The sequence below is a fragment of the Pseudophryne corroboree genome, chromosome 2 (genome assembly GCF_028390025.1).
Source record: "Pseudophryne corroboree isolate aPseCor3 chromosome 2, aPseCor3.hap2, whole genome shotgun sequence".
Classification (NCBI taxonomy): Eukaryota; Metazoa; Chordata; class Amphibia; order Anura; family Myobatrachidae; genus Pseudophryne; species Pseudophryne corroboree.
Genome location: NC_086445.1, coordinates 195,413,770 through 195,428,769, shown reverse-complemented (window position 1 = coordinate 195,428,769; position 15,000 = coordinate 195,413,770). Strand labels below are relative to the sequence as shown.

Below are 15,000 nucleotides of genomic sequence, written 5' to 3'. Positions count from 1 at the left end.
TAGACAAATGGATCTCCAAAGCTACTGCGGGTAAGTCCACGTACGTACGTACGTACGTACGTACGTACCTTCTGCAGCTACCTCAGCTAGGAAGGCCTAATCGGGATCCTATTTACAGTCCTTTCGGACTGCCAATCTTAGGGGCAAGGCCAGAGGTTCTTCTACCGCCACCAGAGGTGCTACAGGTAAACCACGAAAACCAGCTACTGCCGGTTCACAGGAACAGAGCTTAGGCTCTGCTTCCTCAAAACCTTCCACATGACTGTGGACCACGATGCCTGGAAGACTGACAGATGGGAGCCCGGCTAAAAAAAATTCAGTCACGTCTGGACAAGATCGTGCCAGGATCCCTGGGTTATAGACCTTTTATCCCACGGCTACAGACTGGAGTTCCAGGAGCTCCCACCTCACAGATTCTTTTGATCAGGCTTACCAGTTTCACAAGAGGCAAGAATAACCTTACAGGACACTATTCAAAAACTGTTACAGACCCAGGTCATTGTTCCAGTTCCACCTAATCTACAAAACAAGGATTACTATTCCAGCTTGTTTTTCCGAAGCCGGACTATTCGGTAAGATCTATTTCTGAATCTTGAGTCGTTGAACCCGTATACTTTCAAGTGTTCAGATTCAAGATGGAATCTTTGAGAGCGTTGATCTCGGGTCTGAAGTAGGGGGAATTCCTAGTGTCTCTGCATAACAAGAATGTGTACCTTCATATTCCGATCTGGCCGCCTCATCAGGCTTATCTACGGTTTGCACTGCAGGACTGTTACTACCAGTACTAGGCCCTGCCATTTGGTCTCTCCATGGCACCGACTGTGTTCACCAAGGTGATGGCAGAGATGTTACTGATCCGCAAACAAGGAGTGAATATAATTCCATACCTGGACGATCTTCTGATAAAGGCACCGTCCAGGGAGCAGTTGTTGGAGAACATTGGTCTTTCAGCCAGACTACTCCTGGATCATGAGTGGATTCTGAACCTAACAAAATCTCACCTAGAACCAATGCAGAGGCTTCATTTCCTGGGAATGATACTGGACAGATCCTCAAAGTATTCCTTCCCTTGGAAAAGGCAGTGATTACTCAGTCGATGGTTCGGGCTGTCCTGAATCCAACCAGGATCTCTGTGCATCTGTGTATACGCCTTTTGGGGAAAAAGGTGGCCTCTTACGAGGCGATTCAGTACAGAAGGTTTCATGCAAGGCCCTTACAGCTGGATCTGTTGGACAAATGGTCAGGATCGCATCTTCACATGCATCAGAGGATTCCTCTGTCCCCAAAAGCCAGGATCTCCCTCCTGTGGTGGCTACACACTTCTCACTTTGTCAAAGGGTCGGAGGTTCGGGAATCAGAATTGAATTCTGCAAACCACAGACGCAAGCCTCAGAGGTTGGGGCGCAGTCACCCAGGGGGTTCAGTTTCAGGGATGATGGTCAAGTCTGGAAGTTGTCCTTCCAATAAACATCCTGGAACTCAAGGCTATCTACAATGCCCTTCTGCAGGCCTCATTTCTTCAGAGTCAGGCCATTCAGGTCCAGTCAGACAATGTGACGGCAGTGATGTACATAAACCGACAGGGCGGAATGAAAAGCAGAGCCGCAATGTCAGAGGTGTTAAGAATTCTCCTCTGGGCGGAAAGAACACGCCGTGGTGTTGTCGGCTGTCTTCATTCCGGGAGTAGACAACTTGGAAGCAGACTTATTCAGCAGAGACTACCTGCACCTGGGAGAATGGGTCCTTCACCCGCAGGTTTTCCGGTGGTTGATGTGTCGGTGAGGATATCCACAAATCGTCATGATGGCCTCTCGTTTCAACAAGAAGCTCAAGCTGTATTTCTCTAACGTCCTAGTGGATGCTGGGGACTCCGTAAGGACCATGGGGAATAGCTGCTCCGCAGGGGACTGGGCACAGCTAAGAAAAAATTAGGACTACCTGGTGTGCACTGGCTCCTCCCACTATGACCCTCCTCCAGACTTCAGTTAGAATCATGTGCCCGGCCGAGCTGGATGCACACTAGGGGCTCTCCTGAGCTCCTAGAAAGAAAGTATATGTTAGGTTTTCTATTTTACAGTGAGATCTGCTAGCAACAGACTCACTGCAGCGAGGGACTAAGGGGAGAAGAAGCGAACCTACCTAACTGGTGGTAGCTTGGGCTTCTTAGGCTACTGGACACCATTAGCTCCAGAGGGATCGACCGTATGGAACCGGCCATTGGTGTTCGGTCCCGGAGCCGCGCCGCCGGCCCCCTTACAGAGCCAGAAGCAAGAAGAAATCCGGAAAATCGGCGGCAGAAGACATCAGTCTTCACAAAGGTAGCGCACAGCACTGCAGCTGTGCGCCATTGCTCCTCATACACACTTCACACTCCGGTCACTGAGGGTGCTGGGGGGGGGGGGGGGGGGCCCTGAGAAGCAATAAATACACCTTGGCTGGCAAATATATCACAATATATAGCCCCAGAGGCTATATATGTGACAAATACCCCTGCCAGAATCCATAAAAAAGCGGGAGAAAAGTCCGCGAAAAAGGGGCGGAGCTATCTCCCTCAGCACACTGGCACCATTTTCTCTTCACAGTGCACCTGGAAGACAGCTCCCCAGGCTCTCCCCTGTAGTTTTCAGGCTCAAAGGGTTAAAAAGAGAGGGGGGGCACAAAATTTAGGTGCAATATTGTTATACAAGCAGCTATTGGGGGAAAAATCACTCAGTTATAGTGTTAATCCCTGCATTATATAGCGCTCTGGTGTGTGCTGGCATACTCTCTCTCTGTCTCCCCAAAGGACTTTGTGGGGTCCTGTCCTCAGTCAGAGCATTCCCTGTGTGTGTGCTGTGTGTCGGTACGGCTGTGTCGACATGTGGGATGAGGAAGGTTACGTGGAGGCGGAGCAGAGGCCGATAAATGGGATGTCGTCCCCTGTGGGGCCGACACCAGAGTGGATGGATAGGTGGAAGGTATTAAACGACAATGTCAACTCCTTACAAGGCTGGATGACGTAAAACAGCTGTGGGACAGCCGGCTTCTCAGCCCGCGCCTGCCCAGGCGTCTCAAAGGCCATCAGGGGCTCAAAAAAGCACCCGTTACCTCAGATTGCAGACACAGATGTCGACACGGAGTCTGACTCCAGTGTCGACGAGATTGAGACATATACACAATCCACTAGGAACATCCGTTACATGATCTCGGCAATAAAAAATGTTACGCATTTCTGACATGAACCCAAGTACCACATAAAAGGGGTTTTATTTTTGGGGAGAAAAAGCAGCCAGTGTTTTGTTCCCCCATCAGATGAATGAATGAAGTGTGTAAAGTAGCGTGGGTTCCCCCAATAAGAAACTGGTAATTTCTAAAAAGTTACTGATGGCGTACCCTTTCCCGCCAGAGGATAGGTCACGTTGGGAGATATCCCTTAGGGTGGATAAGGCGCTCACACGTTTGTCAAAAAAGGTGGCACTGCCGTATTAGGATACGGCCACCATGAAGGAGCCTGCTGATTAAAAAGCAGGAGACTATCCTGAAGTCTGTATATACACACTCGGGTTATATACTGAGACCTGCAATCGCCTCAGCATAAATAGTGCTGCTGCAGCGTGGTCTGATACCCTGTCAGATAATATTAATACTCTAGGACAGGGAAAATAGTTTGCTAACATAGAGCATATTAAAGACGTTGTCTTATATATAAAGGATGCACAGAGGGATATTTGCCGGCTGGCATCCAGAATTAATGCAATGTCCATTCTGCCAGGAGGGTATTAGAAACCCGGCAGTGGACAGGTGATGCTGCCTATAAAAGGCACATGGAGATTCTGCCTTATAAGGGTGAGGAATTGTTGGGGATGGTCTCTGGGACCTCGTATCCACAGCAACAGCTGGGAAGAAAAAAAATTTTTACCCCAGGTTTCCTCACAGCCTAAGAAAGCACCGTATTTTCAGGTACAGTCCTTTCGGCTTCAGAAAAGCAAGCGGGTCAAAGGCGCTTCCTTTCTGCACAGAGACAAGGGAAGAAGGAAAAAGCTGCACCAGCAGCCAGTTCCCAGGATCAAAAATCTTCCCCCGCTTCCTTTGAGTCCACCGCTTGCCGTTGGGGCTCCACAGGTGGAGACAGGTGCGGTAGGGGCGCGTCTCGGGAACTTCAGGGACCAGTGGGTTTGCCCACAGGTGGATCCCTAGGTTCTGCAAATAGTATCACAGGGATACAGGCTGGAGTTCGAGGCGACTCCCCCTCGCCGTTAACTCACCTCAGCCTTGCCTGCTGCCCTCGGAGAAAGGTAGTACTGGCGGCAATTCACAAGCTGCACTTCCAGCAGGTGAAATCTAGGTACCCCTCCTTCAACAAGGCCGGGGTTACTATTCCAAAATGTTGTGGTACCGAAACCAGACGGTACGGTGAGACCCATTCTAAAATTGAAAGCCTTGAACACTTATATACGAAGGTTCAAGTTCGAAATGGAATCGCTCAGGGCGATTATTGCAAGCCTGGATGGTATCACTGGACATCAAGGATGCTTACCTGCATGTCCCTATTTACCCTTTTCACCAGGAGTACCTCAAAATTGTGGTTCAGGATTGTCATTACCAATTCCAGACGTTGCCGTTGGTCTGTCCCCGGCACCGAGGTATTTACCAAGGTAATGGCCGAAATAATTATCCCGTACTTGGACGATCTCCTTATAAAGGCGAGGTCCAGGGAGCAGTTGTTCGGCGGAGTAGCACTATCTCGGGAAGTGCTACAACAGCACGGCTGAATTCTGAATATTCCAAAGTCGCAGCTGGTTCCTACGACGCGTCTACTGTTCCTGAGTATGGTTCTGGACACAGAACAGGATAAAAAGGGTTTCTCCCGGAGGAGAAGTCCAAGGAGTTGTCGTCTCTAGACAGAGACCTCCTAATACGTATACAGGTGTCGGTGCATCAATGCACGCGAGCCCTGGGAAGGATGGTAGCTTCTTACGAAGAAATTCCATTCGCCAGGTTCCATTCAAGGATTTTCCAGTGGGATCTGTTGGACATGTGGTCCGGGTCGCATCTTCAGATGCATCGGCTGATAACCCTGTCTCCAAGGGCCAGGGTGTCGTTGTTGTGGTGGCTGCAGAGTGCTCATCTTCTAGGGGGCCGCAGATTCGGCATACAGGACTGGGTCCTGATGACCACGGATGCCAGCCTTCGAGGCTGGGGGGCAGTCACACAGGGAAGAAACTTCCAAGGCTATGGAAAAGTCAGGAGACTTCCCTACACATAAATATTCTGGAACTAAGGGCCATTTACAATGCCCTAAGTCAGGCTAGACCCCTGCTTCAACACCGGCCGGTGCTGATCCAGTCAGACAACATCACGGCGGTCGCTCATGTACACAACAGGGCGGCACAAGAAGCAGGATGGCGATGGCAGAAGCCACAAGGATTCTCCGATGGGCGGAAAATCATGTGTTAGCACTGTCAGCAGTGTTCATTCCCGGAGTGGACAACTGAGAAGCTGACTTTCTCAGAAGACACGACCTCCACCCGGGAGAGTGGGGACTTCATCCAGAAGTCTTCCAAATGATTGTACACCGTTGGGAAAGGCCACAGGTGGACATGATGGCGTCCCGCCTCAACTAAAAGTTACAAAGATATTGCGCCTGGTCAAGGACCCTCAGGCGATAGCTGGGAACGCTCTGGTAACACCGTGGGTGTACCAGTCGGTGTATGTGTTCCCTTCTCTGCCTCTCTTACCCAGGGTAATGAGAATAATAAGAAGGAGAGGAGTAAGAACTATACTCATTGTTCCGGGTTGGCCAAGAAGAGCTTGGTAACCAGAACTCCAAGAAATTATCTCAGAGGACCTGTGGCCTCTGCCGCTCAGACAGGACCTGCTGCAGCAGGGGGCCTGTCTGTTTCAAGACGTACCGCGGCTGCGTTGACGGCATGGTGGTTGAACGCCGGATCCTGAAGGAAAAGGGAATTCCGGAGGAAGTTATCCCTACGCTATTTAAAGCTAGGAAAGAAGTGAACGCTAACCATTATCACCGCATAGGGCGGAAATATGTTGCGTACTGTGAGGCCAGGAAGGCCCCAAAAGGAGAAATTTCAGCTAGGTCGATTTCTGCACTTCCTACAGTCAGAGGTGACTATGGGCCTACAATTGGGTTCCATTAAGGTCCAGATTTCGGCTCTATCGATTTTCTTCCAAAATGGAACTGGCTTCACTGCCTGAAGTTCAGACATTTGTCAAGGGAGTGCTGCATATTCAGCCTCCTTTTGTGCCTCCAGTGGCACCGTGGGACCTCAACGTGGTGTTGGGTTTCCTAAAGTCACATTGGTTTTAGCCACTCAAAACCGTGGATTTAAAATATCTCACGTGGAAAGTGGTCATGCTTTTGGCCTTGGCTTCGGCAAGGCGGGTGGCAGAGTTGGCGTCTTTGTCATGCAAAAGCCCCTATTTGATTTTCCATATGGATAGGGCAGAATTGAGGACTAGTCCCCAGTTTCTTCCTAAGGTGGTATCAGCTTTTCACTTGAACCAACCTATCGTGGTGCCTGCGGCTACTAGGGACTTGGAGGACTCCAAGTTACTGGACGTAGTCAGGGCCTTGAAAATTTGTTTCCAGGACGGCTGGAGTCAGGAAGACTGACTCGCTATTTATCCTGTATGCACCAAACAAGATGGGTGCTCCTGCTTCAAAGCAGACTATTGCTCGCTGGATTTGTAGCACAATTCAGCTTGCGCATTCTGTGGCTGGCCTGCCGCAGCCTAAATCTGTAAAAGCCCATTCCACGAGGAAAGTGGGCTCTTCTTGGGCGGCTGCCCGAGGGGTCTCGGCTTTACAACTTTGTCGAGCTGCTACTTGGTCAGGGGCAAACACGTTTGCAAAATTCTACAAATTTGATACCCTGGCTGAGGAGGACCTTGAGTTCTCTCATTCGGTGCTGCAGAGTCATCCGCACTCTCCCGCCCGTTTGGGAGCTTTGGTATAATCCTTATGGTCCTTACGGAGTCCCCAGCATCCACTAGGACGTTAGAGAAAATAAGATTTTACTCACCGGTAAATCTATTTCTCGTAGTCCGTAGTGGATGCTGGGCGCCCGTCCCAAGTGCGGACTGTCTGCAATACTTGTATATAGTTATTGTTAACTAAAAGGGTTATTGTTGAGCCATCTGTTGAAAGGCTCTGTTATGTTCATACTGTTAACTGGGTATAATATCACAAGTTATACGGTGTGATTGGTGTGGCTGGTATGAGTCTTACCCGGGATTCAAAATCCTTTCCTTATTGTGTCAGCTCTTCCGGGCACAGTATCCTTACTGAAGTCTGGAGGAGGGTCATAGTGGGAGGAGCCAGTGCACACCAGGTAGTCCTAATTCTTTGTTAGCTGTGCCCAGTCTCCTGCGGAGAGTCTCCTGCGGAGCTGCTATTCCCCATGGTCCTTACGGAGTCCCCAGCATCCACTACGGACTACGAGAAATAGATTTACCGGTGAGTAAAATCTTATTTTTTTCCAGGTCGAGAGACCCACAGCCTGTGGCGGTAGACGCCCTGACAACTCTGTGGGTCTACCAGCTGGTGTACGTGTTTCCTCCACTTCCTCTGGTCCCAAGATTTCTAAAAAGAGAAAAGGTTCAAGCAATCCTCATCGCTCCGGACTGGTCTCGAAGGGCCTGGTATGCGTTTTTTCTTGAGTTGCTGATCGAAGATCCGTGGCCTCTGCCTCTTCGAGGATCTCCTGCAACAGGGCCCATTCGTCTATCAAGACTTACCGCGGCTACGTTTAACGGCATGGAAGTTGAACTGGTATTTCTAGCCATGAGAGGGATTCCTGACAAGGTCATCCCGACTATGATCATAGCCAGAAAGGGGGTAACATCTAAACATTACCATCTTATCTGGAAGAAATGTGTCTCTTGGTGTGAGAGCAGACAATATTCTGCGGTGGAATTTTATCTGGGATGTTTCCTGCTTTATCTGCAGTCAGGAGTGGATGTGGGCCTACGTCTAGGTTACATAGTCCAGTTTTCGGCCTTGTCCATTTTCGTTCCGAAACAATTGGCTTCTCTCCAAGAGGTCCAGATCTTCTTTAAAAGGTGTTTTGCACATCCAACCTCCCCTTGTGCCTCCCACGCCACCATGGGATCTCAATTTGCTACTGCAGTTCCTCCAGTCGGACTGGTTTGAACCATTACAGGAGGTAGACGTAAAGCACCTTACACGGAAGACCGTCACACTATTGGCCTTGGCTTCAGTAAGATGTGTGTCGGAAATGGGGGGGTGTCATACAAGAGCCCCTACTTGATTTTCCATGTGGACAGAGCTGAACTCAAGATTCGTCAGCAATTTCTTCCTTACTGTGGTTCCGGGTGTTACGGACGCCTCTGCTACTTCAAAGTCCTTGGACGTTGTAAGGGCTTTGAATTTATGTGTCAAGCGAACTGCTCGTCACAGGAAATCTGATTCGCTGTTTGTTTTATATGATCCCAACAAGATTGGGTGTCCTGCTTCAAAGCAGTCAATTGCTCGCTGGATCAGATCCAGCCTTGAAAAAGGGACTTAATATCCCCGAAACGCTTTGGCGTTGCCCTGCTGTGCCTTTACCACCTGATGGACTCTTTGGACAACTAGGACGATAGACGATCAGTGGGAATTTAATCACAGGAGCCATCAAGCAGGGTATTTCCCGGGGTACTCTGCATCATTTAACACCTGCGGCTCCATATACATTCACTGGTACGATTTTTTTCCTGCCACCAAAAGGGTTTCTGAACCACTTAATTTCTTAATTTTTGAACTATTTTGTTTCGTTACCCTAAACTTGCATGTGGATTATTTTATTATGTTTATCGTGTTTTATATGGATTAAAAGTGATTTTATATTCTACATTATCACACCTACTTATTAGACGCCTAGTAACAGGGTGTTAAGGATCCAGCGCCCTAAAGGGGGTGCAAAAAATTCCTTCTTTGTTCACTCTCTAGCATGCTTATTCCACAGCAGGCTTGCCGATTCTAAAATCTGTACAAGCCCACTCTACTAGTTTGGGTTCATCTTGGGCGGCTTCCCGTGGTGTCTCGGCATGACAACTCTGCCGAGCAGCTACTTGTCGGGTTCGAACACGTTTGCAAAGTTTTACAAGTTTGATACCTTGGCCTCTGAGGACCTTCAGTTTGGTCAGTCAGTTCTGCACAGGAACCTCAGCACTCTTCCACCCGGTTTGGGTGCTTTGGTACTTCCCCATGGTACTAAATGGATTCCCAGTTTCCCCTAGGATGTAAGAGAAAATAGGATTTGAATTACCTACCGGTAAATCCTTTTCTCGTAGTCTGTAGGGGATACTGGGCGCCCGCCCAGAGCACCGTTCTTCCTGCACGGTTACTTGGTTAAGTTATGTTGTTTGGTTCAGCAGTTGCTGTTCCTGTTTACAAGTTTTGGTTAGCTTGGCTTTCCTCTTGTTATGGTTGTGCTGGTTTGAATTCTCACCGCTTGACTTTTCTATATCCTTCTCTCTAAGTATGTCTGGTAGGAGGGGCATAGAGGGAGGAGCCAGCTCACCTAATCAAACTTGTATAGTGGCCATAGCTCCTAGTGGACATGTCGATACTCCACGGTACTAAATGGATTCCCAGTATCCCCTACGGATTACGATAAAAGGAAGGATTTACCGGTAGGTAATTAAAATCCTATTTTTATTTCTGTAGACCCACAAGATCCAGACAGACTCTTGCAGTGTCCGTATGATTCAAACCATCAAATACGAGCTTGTCGTTTCCCTTATCACCTGATAAAGTGCAAGAAGGTGAGCATGTGTAAATTTATTTTACACACACACACACACACACACACACACACACACACACACACACACACACACACACACACACACACACACTCAACAATAAAGGTTGTGAAATTGTGTATGTGTAGAACAGGAATGTAGAGTAACTAGTGCATTATTTTGTTCTTGGTCACTTGTAAGGGATAGTAACAAATTTATCCTATCTCTGATCTGTGTCATGAGCTATCCAGTAGGGGTTTTATATTGATGATAAAGGAGATCACAGATGTTACTGTGCATTTAAAGAGCCTTGCTTTTATTTGGGTTCATGCAGCGCACTTTAGACCTTGTATACTATATCATAGGGTAGCTATGCCCAACTAACGTTCGCATATCCTGTTTATGGGCTTTCATTTCAGTTTTTCTGTGCTAATTTTTGCTTATGTAGTTGTTCCCCTTTCTCATTAGATTGCTGTTTAGGCCGTCTTTTTCATAGTAGATTGCTGTTTAGGACTTAAGACCAGGGACAGATTTATCATAATGCTCTCCATGGGCTAGGTCTGTTATACTGTCCTATCCCCAAACTCCTCCCATACTTCCATCACCTTCCCGTGACTGGCAGTTTGGCGCTTTCCCTATATACAACAAACTGAAATGTGTTTTACATCCAGAACTTGCCTTCTGTTTTATCCAGAAGCGCAGGCAATAGTGTTAAGATTATATGTTGAAAGATTAAGTCCACATTCGGAACTCACACTTCTATATTTGGTCTTACTGGGGTGTTATAAAAGATTACACAGATTTTGGATAGAATTTCTAAACCTGTATGTGAATTAATGTTTCCCACATATTTAAATGTAACAGTGCAAATGTTGAAAATTAAATTCTTAATTCTTTAAGGACTTTATGTACGGGTTGAGTATCCCTTATCCAAAATGCTTGGGACCAGAGGTATTTTAGATATCGGATTTTTCCATATTTTGGAATAATTGCATACCATAATGAGATATCATGGTGGTGGGACCTAAATCTAAGCACAGAATGCATTTATGTTTCATATACACCTTATACACACAGCCTGAAGTTAATTTTAGCCAATATTTTTAGTAACTTTTTGCATTAAACAAAGTGTGTCTACATTCACACAATTCATTTATGTTTCATATACACCTTATACACACAGCCAGAAGGTCATTTAACACAATATTTCTCTTACGTCCTAGAGGATGCTGGGGACTCCGTAAGGACCATGGGGATAGACGGGCTCCGCAGGAGGCATGGGCACTAAAAAGAACTTTAGATATGGGTGTGCACTGGCTCCTCCCTCTATGCTCCTCCTCCAGACCTCAGTTTGATACTGTGCCCAGAGGAGACTGGGTGCATTACAGGGAGCGCTCCTGAGTTTCCCTGAAAGAAAGTATTTTATTAGGTTTTTTATTTTCAGGGAGCCTGCTGGCAACAGGCTCCCTGCATCGTGGGACTGAGGGGAGAGAAGCAGACGTACTTAAATGCTAGGCTCTGCTTCTTAGGCTACTGGACACCATTAGCTCCAGAGGGAGTCAGAACGCAGGTCTCTCCTTGCAGTTCGTCCCGGAGCCGCGCCGCGTCGTCCTCACAGAGCCGGAAGATAGAAGCCGGGTGAGTATATGAAGAAAGAAGACTTCAAAGGCGGCAGAAGACTTCGGATCTTCATTGAGGTAACGCTGCGCGCCATTGCTCCCACACAACACACACACGGCAGGCACTGTAAGGGTGCAGGGCGCAGGGGGGCGCCCTGGGCAGCAATTAAACCTCTTCTCTGGCATTTTAAGAAGATATATGGGCTTTGCTCGGTATATATGAGAACCCCCGCCAGTTTTTCAAATCAATCGAGCGGGACCGAAGCCCGCCTCTGAGGGGGCGGGGCTTGATCCTCAGCACTCACCAGCGCCATTTTCTCCACAGCACACGCTGAGAAGCTGGCTCCCCGGACTCTCCCCTGCTGAACACTGACAAAGGGTCTGAAAGAGAGAGAGGGGGGGGGCACATAATTTGGCGCAGTGTTATAGATATAATTATAATCTGTTTCCCTGGGTCATTGGCGCTGGGTGTGTGCTGGCATACTCTCTCTCTGTCTCTCCAAAGGGCCTTGTGGGGGAACGGTCTCCAGATAGAGAATTCCCTGAGTGTGTGGTGTGTCTGTACGCTTGTGTCGGCATGTCTGAAGCGGAAGGCTCTTCTAGGGAGGAGGTGGAGCAAATGTGTGGTGTCTGTCGGCAACGCCGACACCTGACTGGTTGGATATGTGGAATGATTTAAATGCAAATGTGAATTTATTGCACAAAAGGTTGGACAAAGCTGAGTCCAGGGAAGGTACAGGGAGTTTAGCCCTGCCTTTCTCTGTCACAGGGACCTCCTGGGTCTTAAAAGCGCCCACTATCCCAAATAGTAGACACGGATACCGACACGGATTCTGATTCCAGTGTCGACTACGATGATGCAAAGTTGCAGCCAAAATTGGCTAAAAGTATTCATTATATGATTGTTGCTATAAAAGAGGTGTTACATATCACAGATGAACACTCTGTCCCTGACACGAGGGTCCACGTGTTTAAAGAAAAGAAACCTGAGGTAACCTTTCCTCCATCTCATGAGCTGAACGAATTATTTGAAAAGGCTTGGGATTCTCCAGATAAAAAACTGCAGATTCCCGAAAGGATTCTTATGGCGTATCCTTTACCGACTAAGCACAGGATACGGTGGGAATCCTCCCCAAGGGTGGATAAAGCATGGACACGCTTATCCAAAAAGGTTGCGCTGCCATCTCAAGATACGGCATCCCTAAAGGATCCTGCTGATCGCAGGCAGGAGACTACCTTGAAGTCTATTTACACACATACTGGTACTTTACTCAGACCGGCGATAGCGTCGGCTTGGGTTTGTACTTTGTAGCGCTGTAGCGGCGTGGACAGATACCTTATCTGCTGATATAGATTCGCTGGATAAAGAAACCATTTTATTGACCCTGGGTCATATTAAAGATGCTGTCCTATATATGAGAGATGCTCAGAGAGACATTGGCCTACTGGGTTCCAGGGCCAACGCTATGGCGATTTCGGTTAGGCGAGCCCTATGGACCCGACAATGGATGGGCGATGCCGATTCGAAGAGGCATATGGAGGTTTCTCTATCGTCCTAGTGGATGCTGGGGTTCCTGAAAGGACCATGGGGAATAGCGGCTCCGCAGGAGACAGGGCACAAAAAGTAAAGCTTTAGGATCAGGTGGTGTGCACTGGCTCCTCCCCCTATGACCCTCCTCCAAGCCTCAGTTAGATTTTTGTGCCCGGCCGAGAAGGGTGCAATCTAGGTGGCTCTCCTAAAGAGCTGCTTAGAAAAGTTTAGCTTAGGTTTTTTATTTTACAGTGAGTCCTGCTGGCAACAGGATCACTGCAACGAGGGACTTAGGGGAGAAGAAGTGAACTCACCTGCGTGCAGGATGGATTGGCTTCTTAGGCTACTGGACATTAGCTCCAGAGGGACGATCACAGGTACAGCCTGGATGGTCACCGGAGCCTCGCCGCCGGCCCCCTTGCAGATGCTGAAACAAGAAGAAGGTCCAGAATCGGCGGCATGAAGACTCCTCAGTCTTCTTAAGGTAGCGCACAGCACTGCAGCTGTGCGCCATTTCCTCTCAGCACACTTCACACTGCAGTCACTGAGGGTGCAGGGCGCTGGAAGGGGGGCGCCCTGGGAGGCAATGAAAACCTATTTTTGGCTAAAAATACCTCACATATAGCCTCCGGGGGCTATATGGAGATATTTAACCCCTGCCAGAATCCGTTAAGAGCGGGAGACGAGGCCGCCGAAAAAGGGGCGGGGCCTATCTCCTCAGCACATAGCGCCATTTTCCCTCACAGAAAGGCTGGAGGGAAGGCTCCCAGGCTCTCCCCTGCACTGCACTACAGAAACAGGGTTAAAACAGAGAGGGGGGGCACTAATTTGGCGTTAGAAATATATAAAAAAGATGCTATAAGGGAAAACACTTATATAAGGTTGTCCCTATATAATTATAGCGTTTTTGGTGTGTGCTGGCAAACTCTCCCTCTGTCTCTCCAAAGGGCTAGTAGGTCCTGTCCTCTATCAGAGCATTCCCTGTGTGTGTGCTGTGTGTCGGTACGTGTGTGTCGACATGTATGAGGACGATGTTGGTGAGGAGGCGGAGCAATTGCCTGTAATGGTGATGTCACTCTCTAGGGAGTCGACACCGGAATGGATGGCTTATTTAGGGAATTACGTGATAATGTCAACACGCGGCAAGGTCGGTTGACGACATGAGACGGCCGACAAACAATTAGTACCGGTCCAGACGTCTCAAAAACACCGTCAGGGGTTTTAAAACGCCCGTTTACTTTAGTCGGTCGACACAGACAGGGACACTGAATCCAGTGTCGACTGTGAATAAACAAACGTATTCCTTATTAGGGCCACACGTTAAGGGCAATGAAGGAGGTGTTACATATTTCTGATACTACAAGTACCACAAAAGAGGGTATTATGTGGGATGTGAAAAAACTACCGTAGTTTTTCCTGAATCAGATAAATTAAATGAAGTGTGTGATGATGCGTGGGTTCCCCCCGATAGAAAATATGGGCGGTATACCCTTTCCCGCCAGAAGTTAGGGCGCGTTGGGAAACACCCCTTAGGGTGGATAAGGCGCTCACACGCTTATCAGAACAAGTGGCGGTACCGTCTATAGATAGGGCCGTCCTCAAGGAGCCAGCTGACAGGAGGCTGGAAAATATCATAAAAAGTATATACACACATACTGGTGTTATACTGCGACCAGCGATCGCCTCAGCCTGGATGTGCAGAGCTGGGGTGGCTTGGTCGGATTCCCTGACTAAAAATATTGATACCCTTGACAGGGACAGTATTTTATTGACTATAGAGCATTTAAAGGATGCATTTCTATATATGCGAGATGCACAGAGGGATATTTGCACTCTGGCATCAAGAGTAAGTGCGATGTCCATATCTGCCAGAAGATGTTTATGGACACGACAGTGGTCAGGTGATGCAGATTCCAAACGGCACAAAGGTGTATTGCCGTATAAAGGAAGAGGAGTTATTTGGGGTCGGTCCATCGGACCTGGTGGCCACGGCAACTGCTGGAAAATCCACCGTTTTTTACCCTAAGTCACATCTCTGCAGAAAAAGACACCGTCTTTTCAGCTTCAGTCCTTTCGTCCCTATAAGAGTCATATCTGCCC

The 15,000-nt window shown here is 48.2% G+C and overlaps 1 protein-coding gene across 1 annotated transcript in view; it reads left to right on the top strand.

Moving 5' to 3' along the window:
* LOC135008417 (gametocyte-specific factor 1-like) overlaps nt 1-15,000 on the top strand; it is a 525,710-nt gene that overhangs the window by 246,933 nt on the left and 263,777 nt on the right. The window contains exon 4 of the mRNA XM_063952201.1: nt 9,674-9,771. Within this exon, the coding sequence (XP_063808271.1) occupies nt 9,674-9,771 (98 nt within the window). The remainder of the gene's footprint in view (nt 1-9,673; nt 9,772-15,000) is intronic.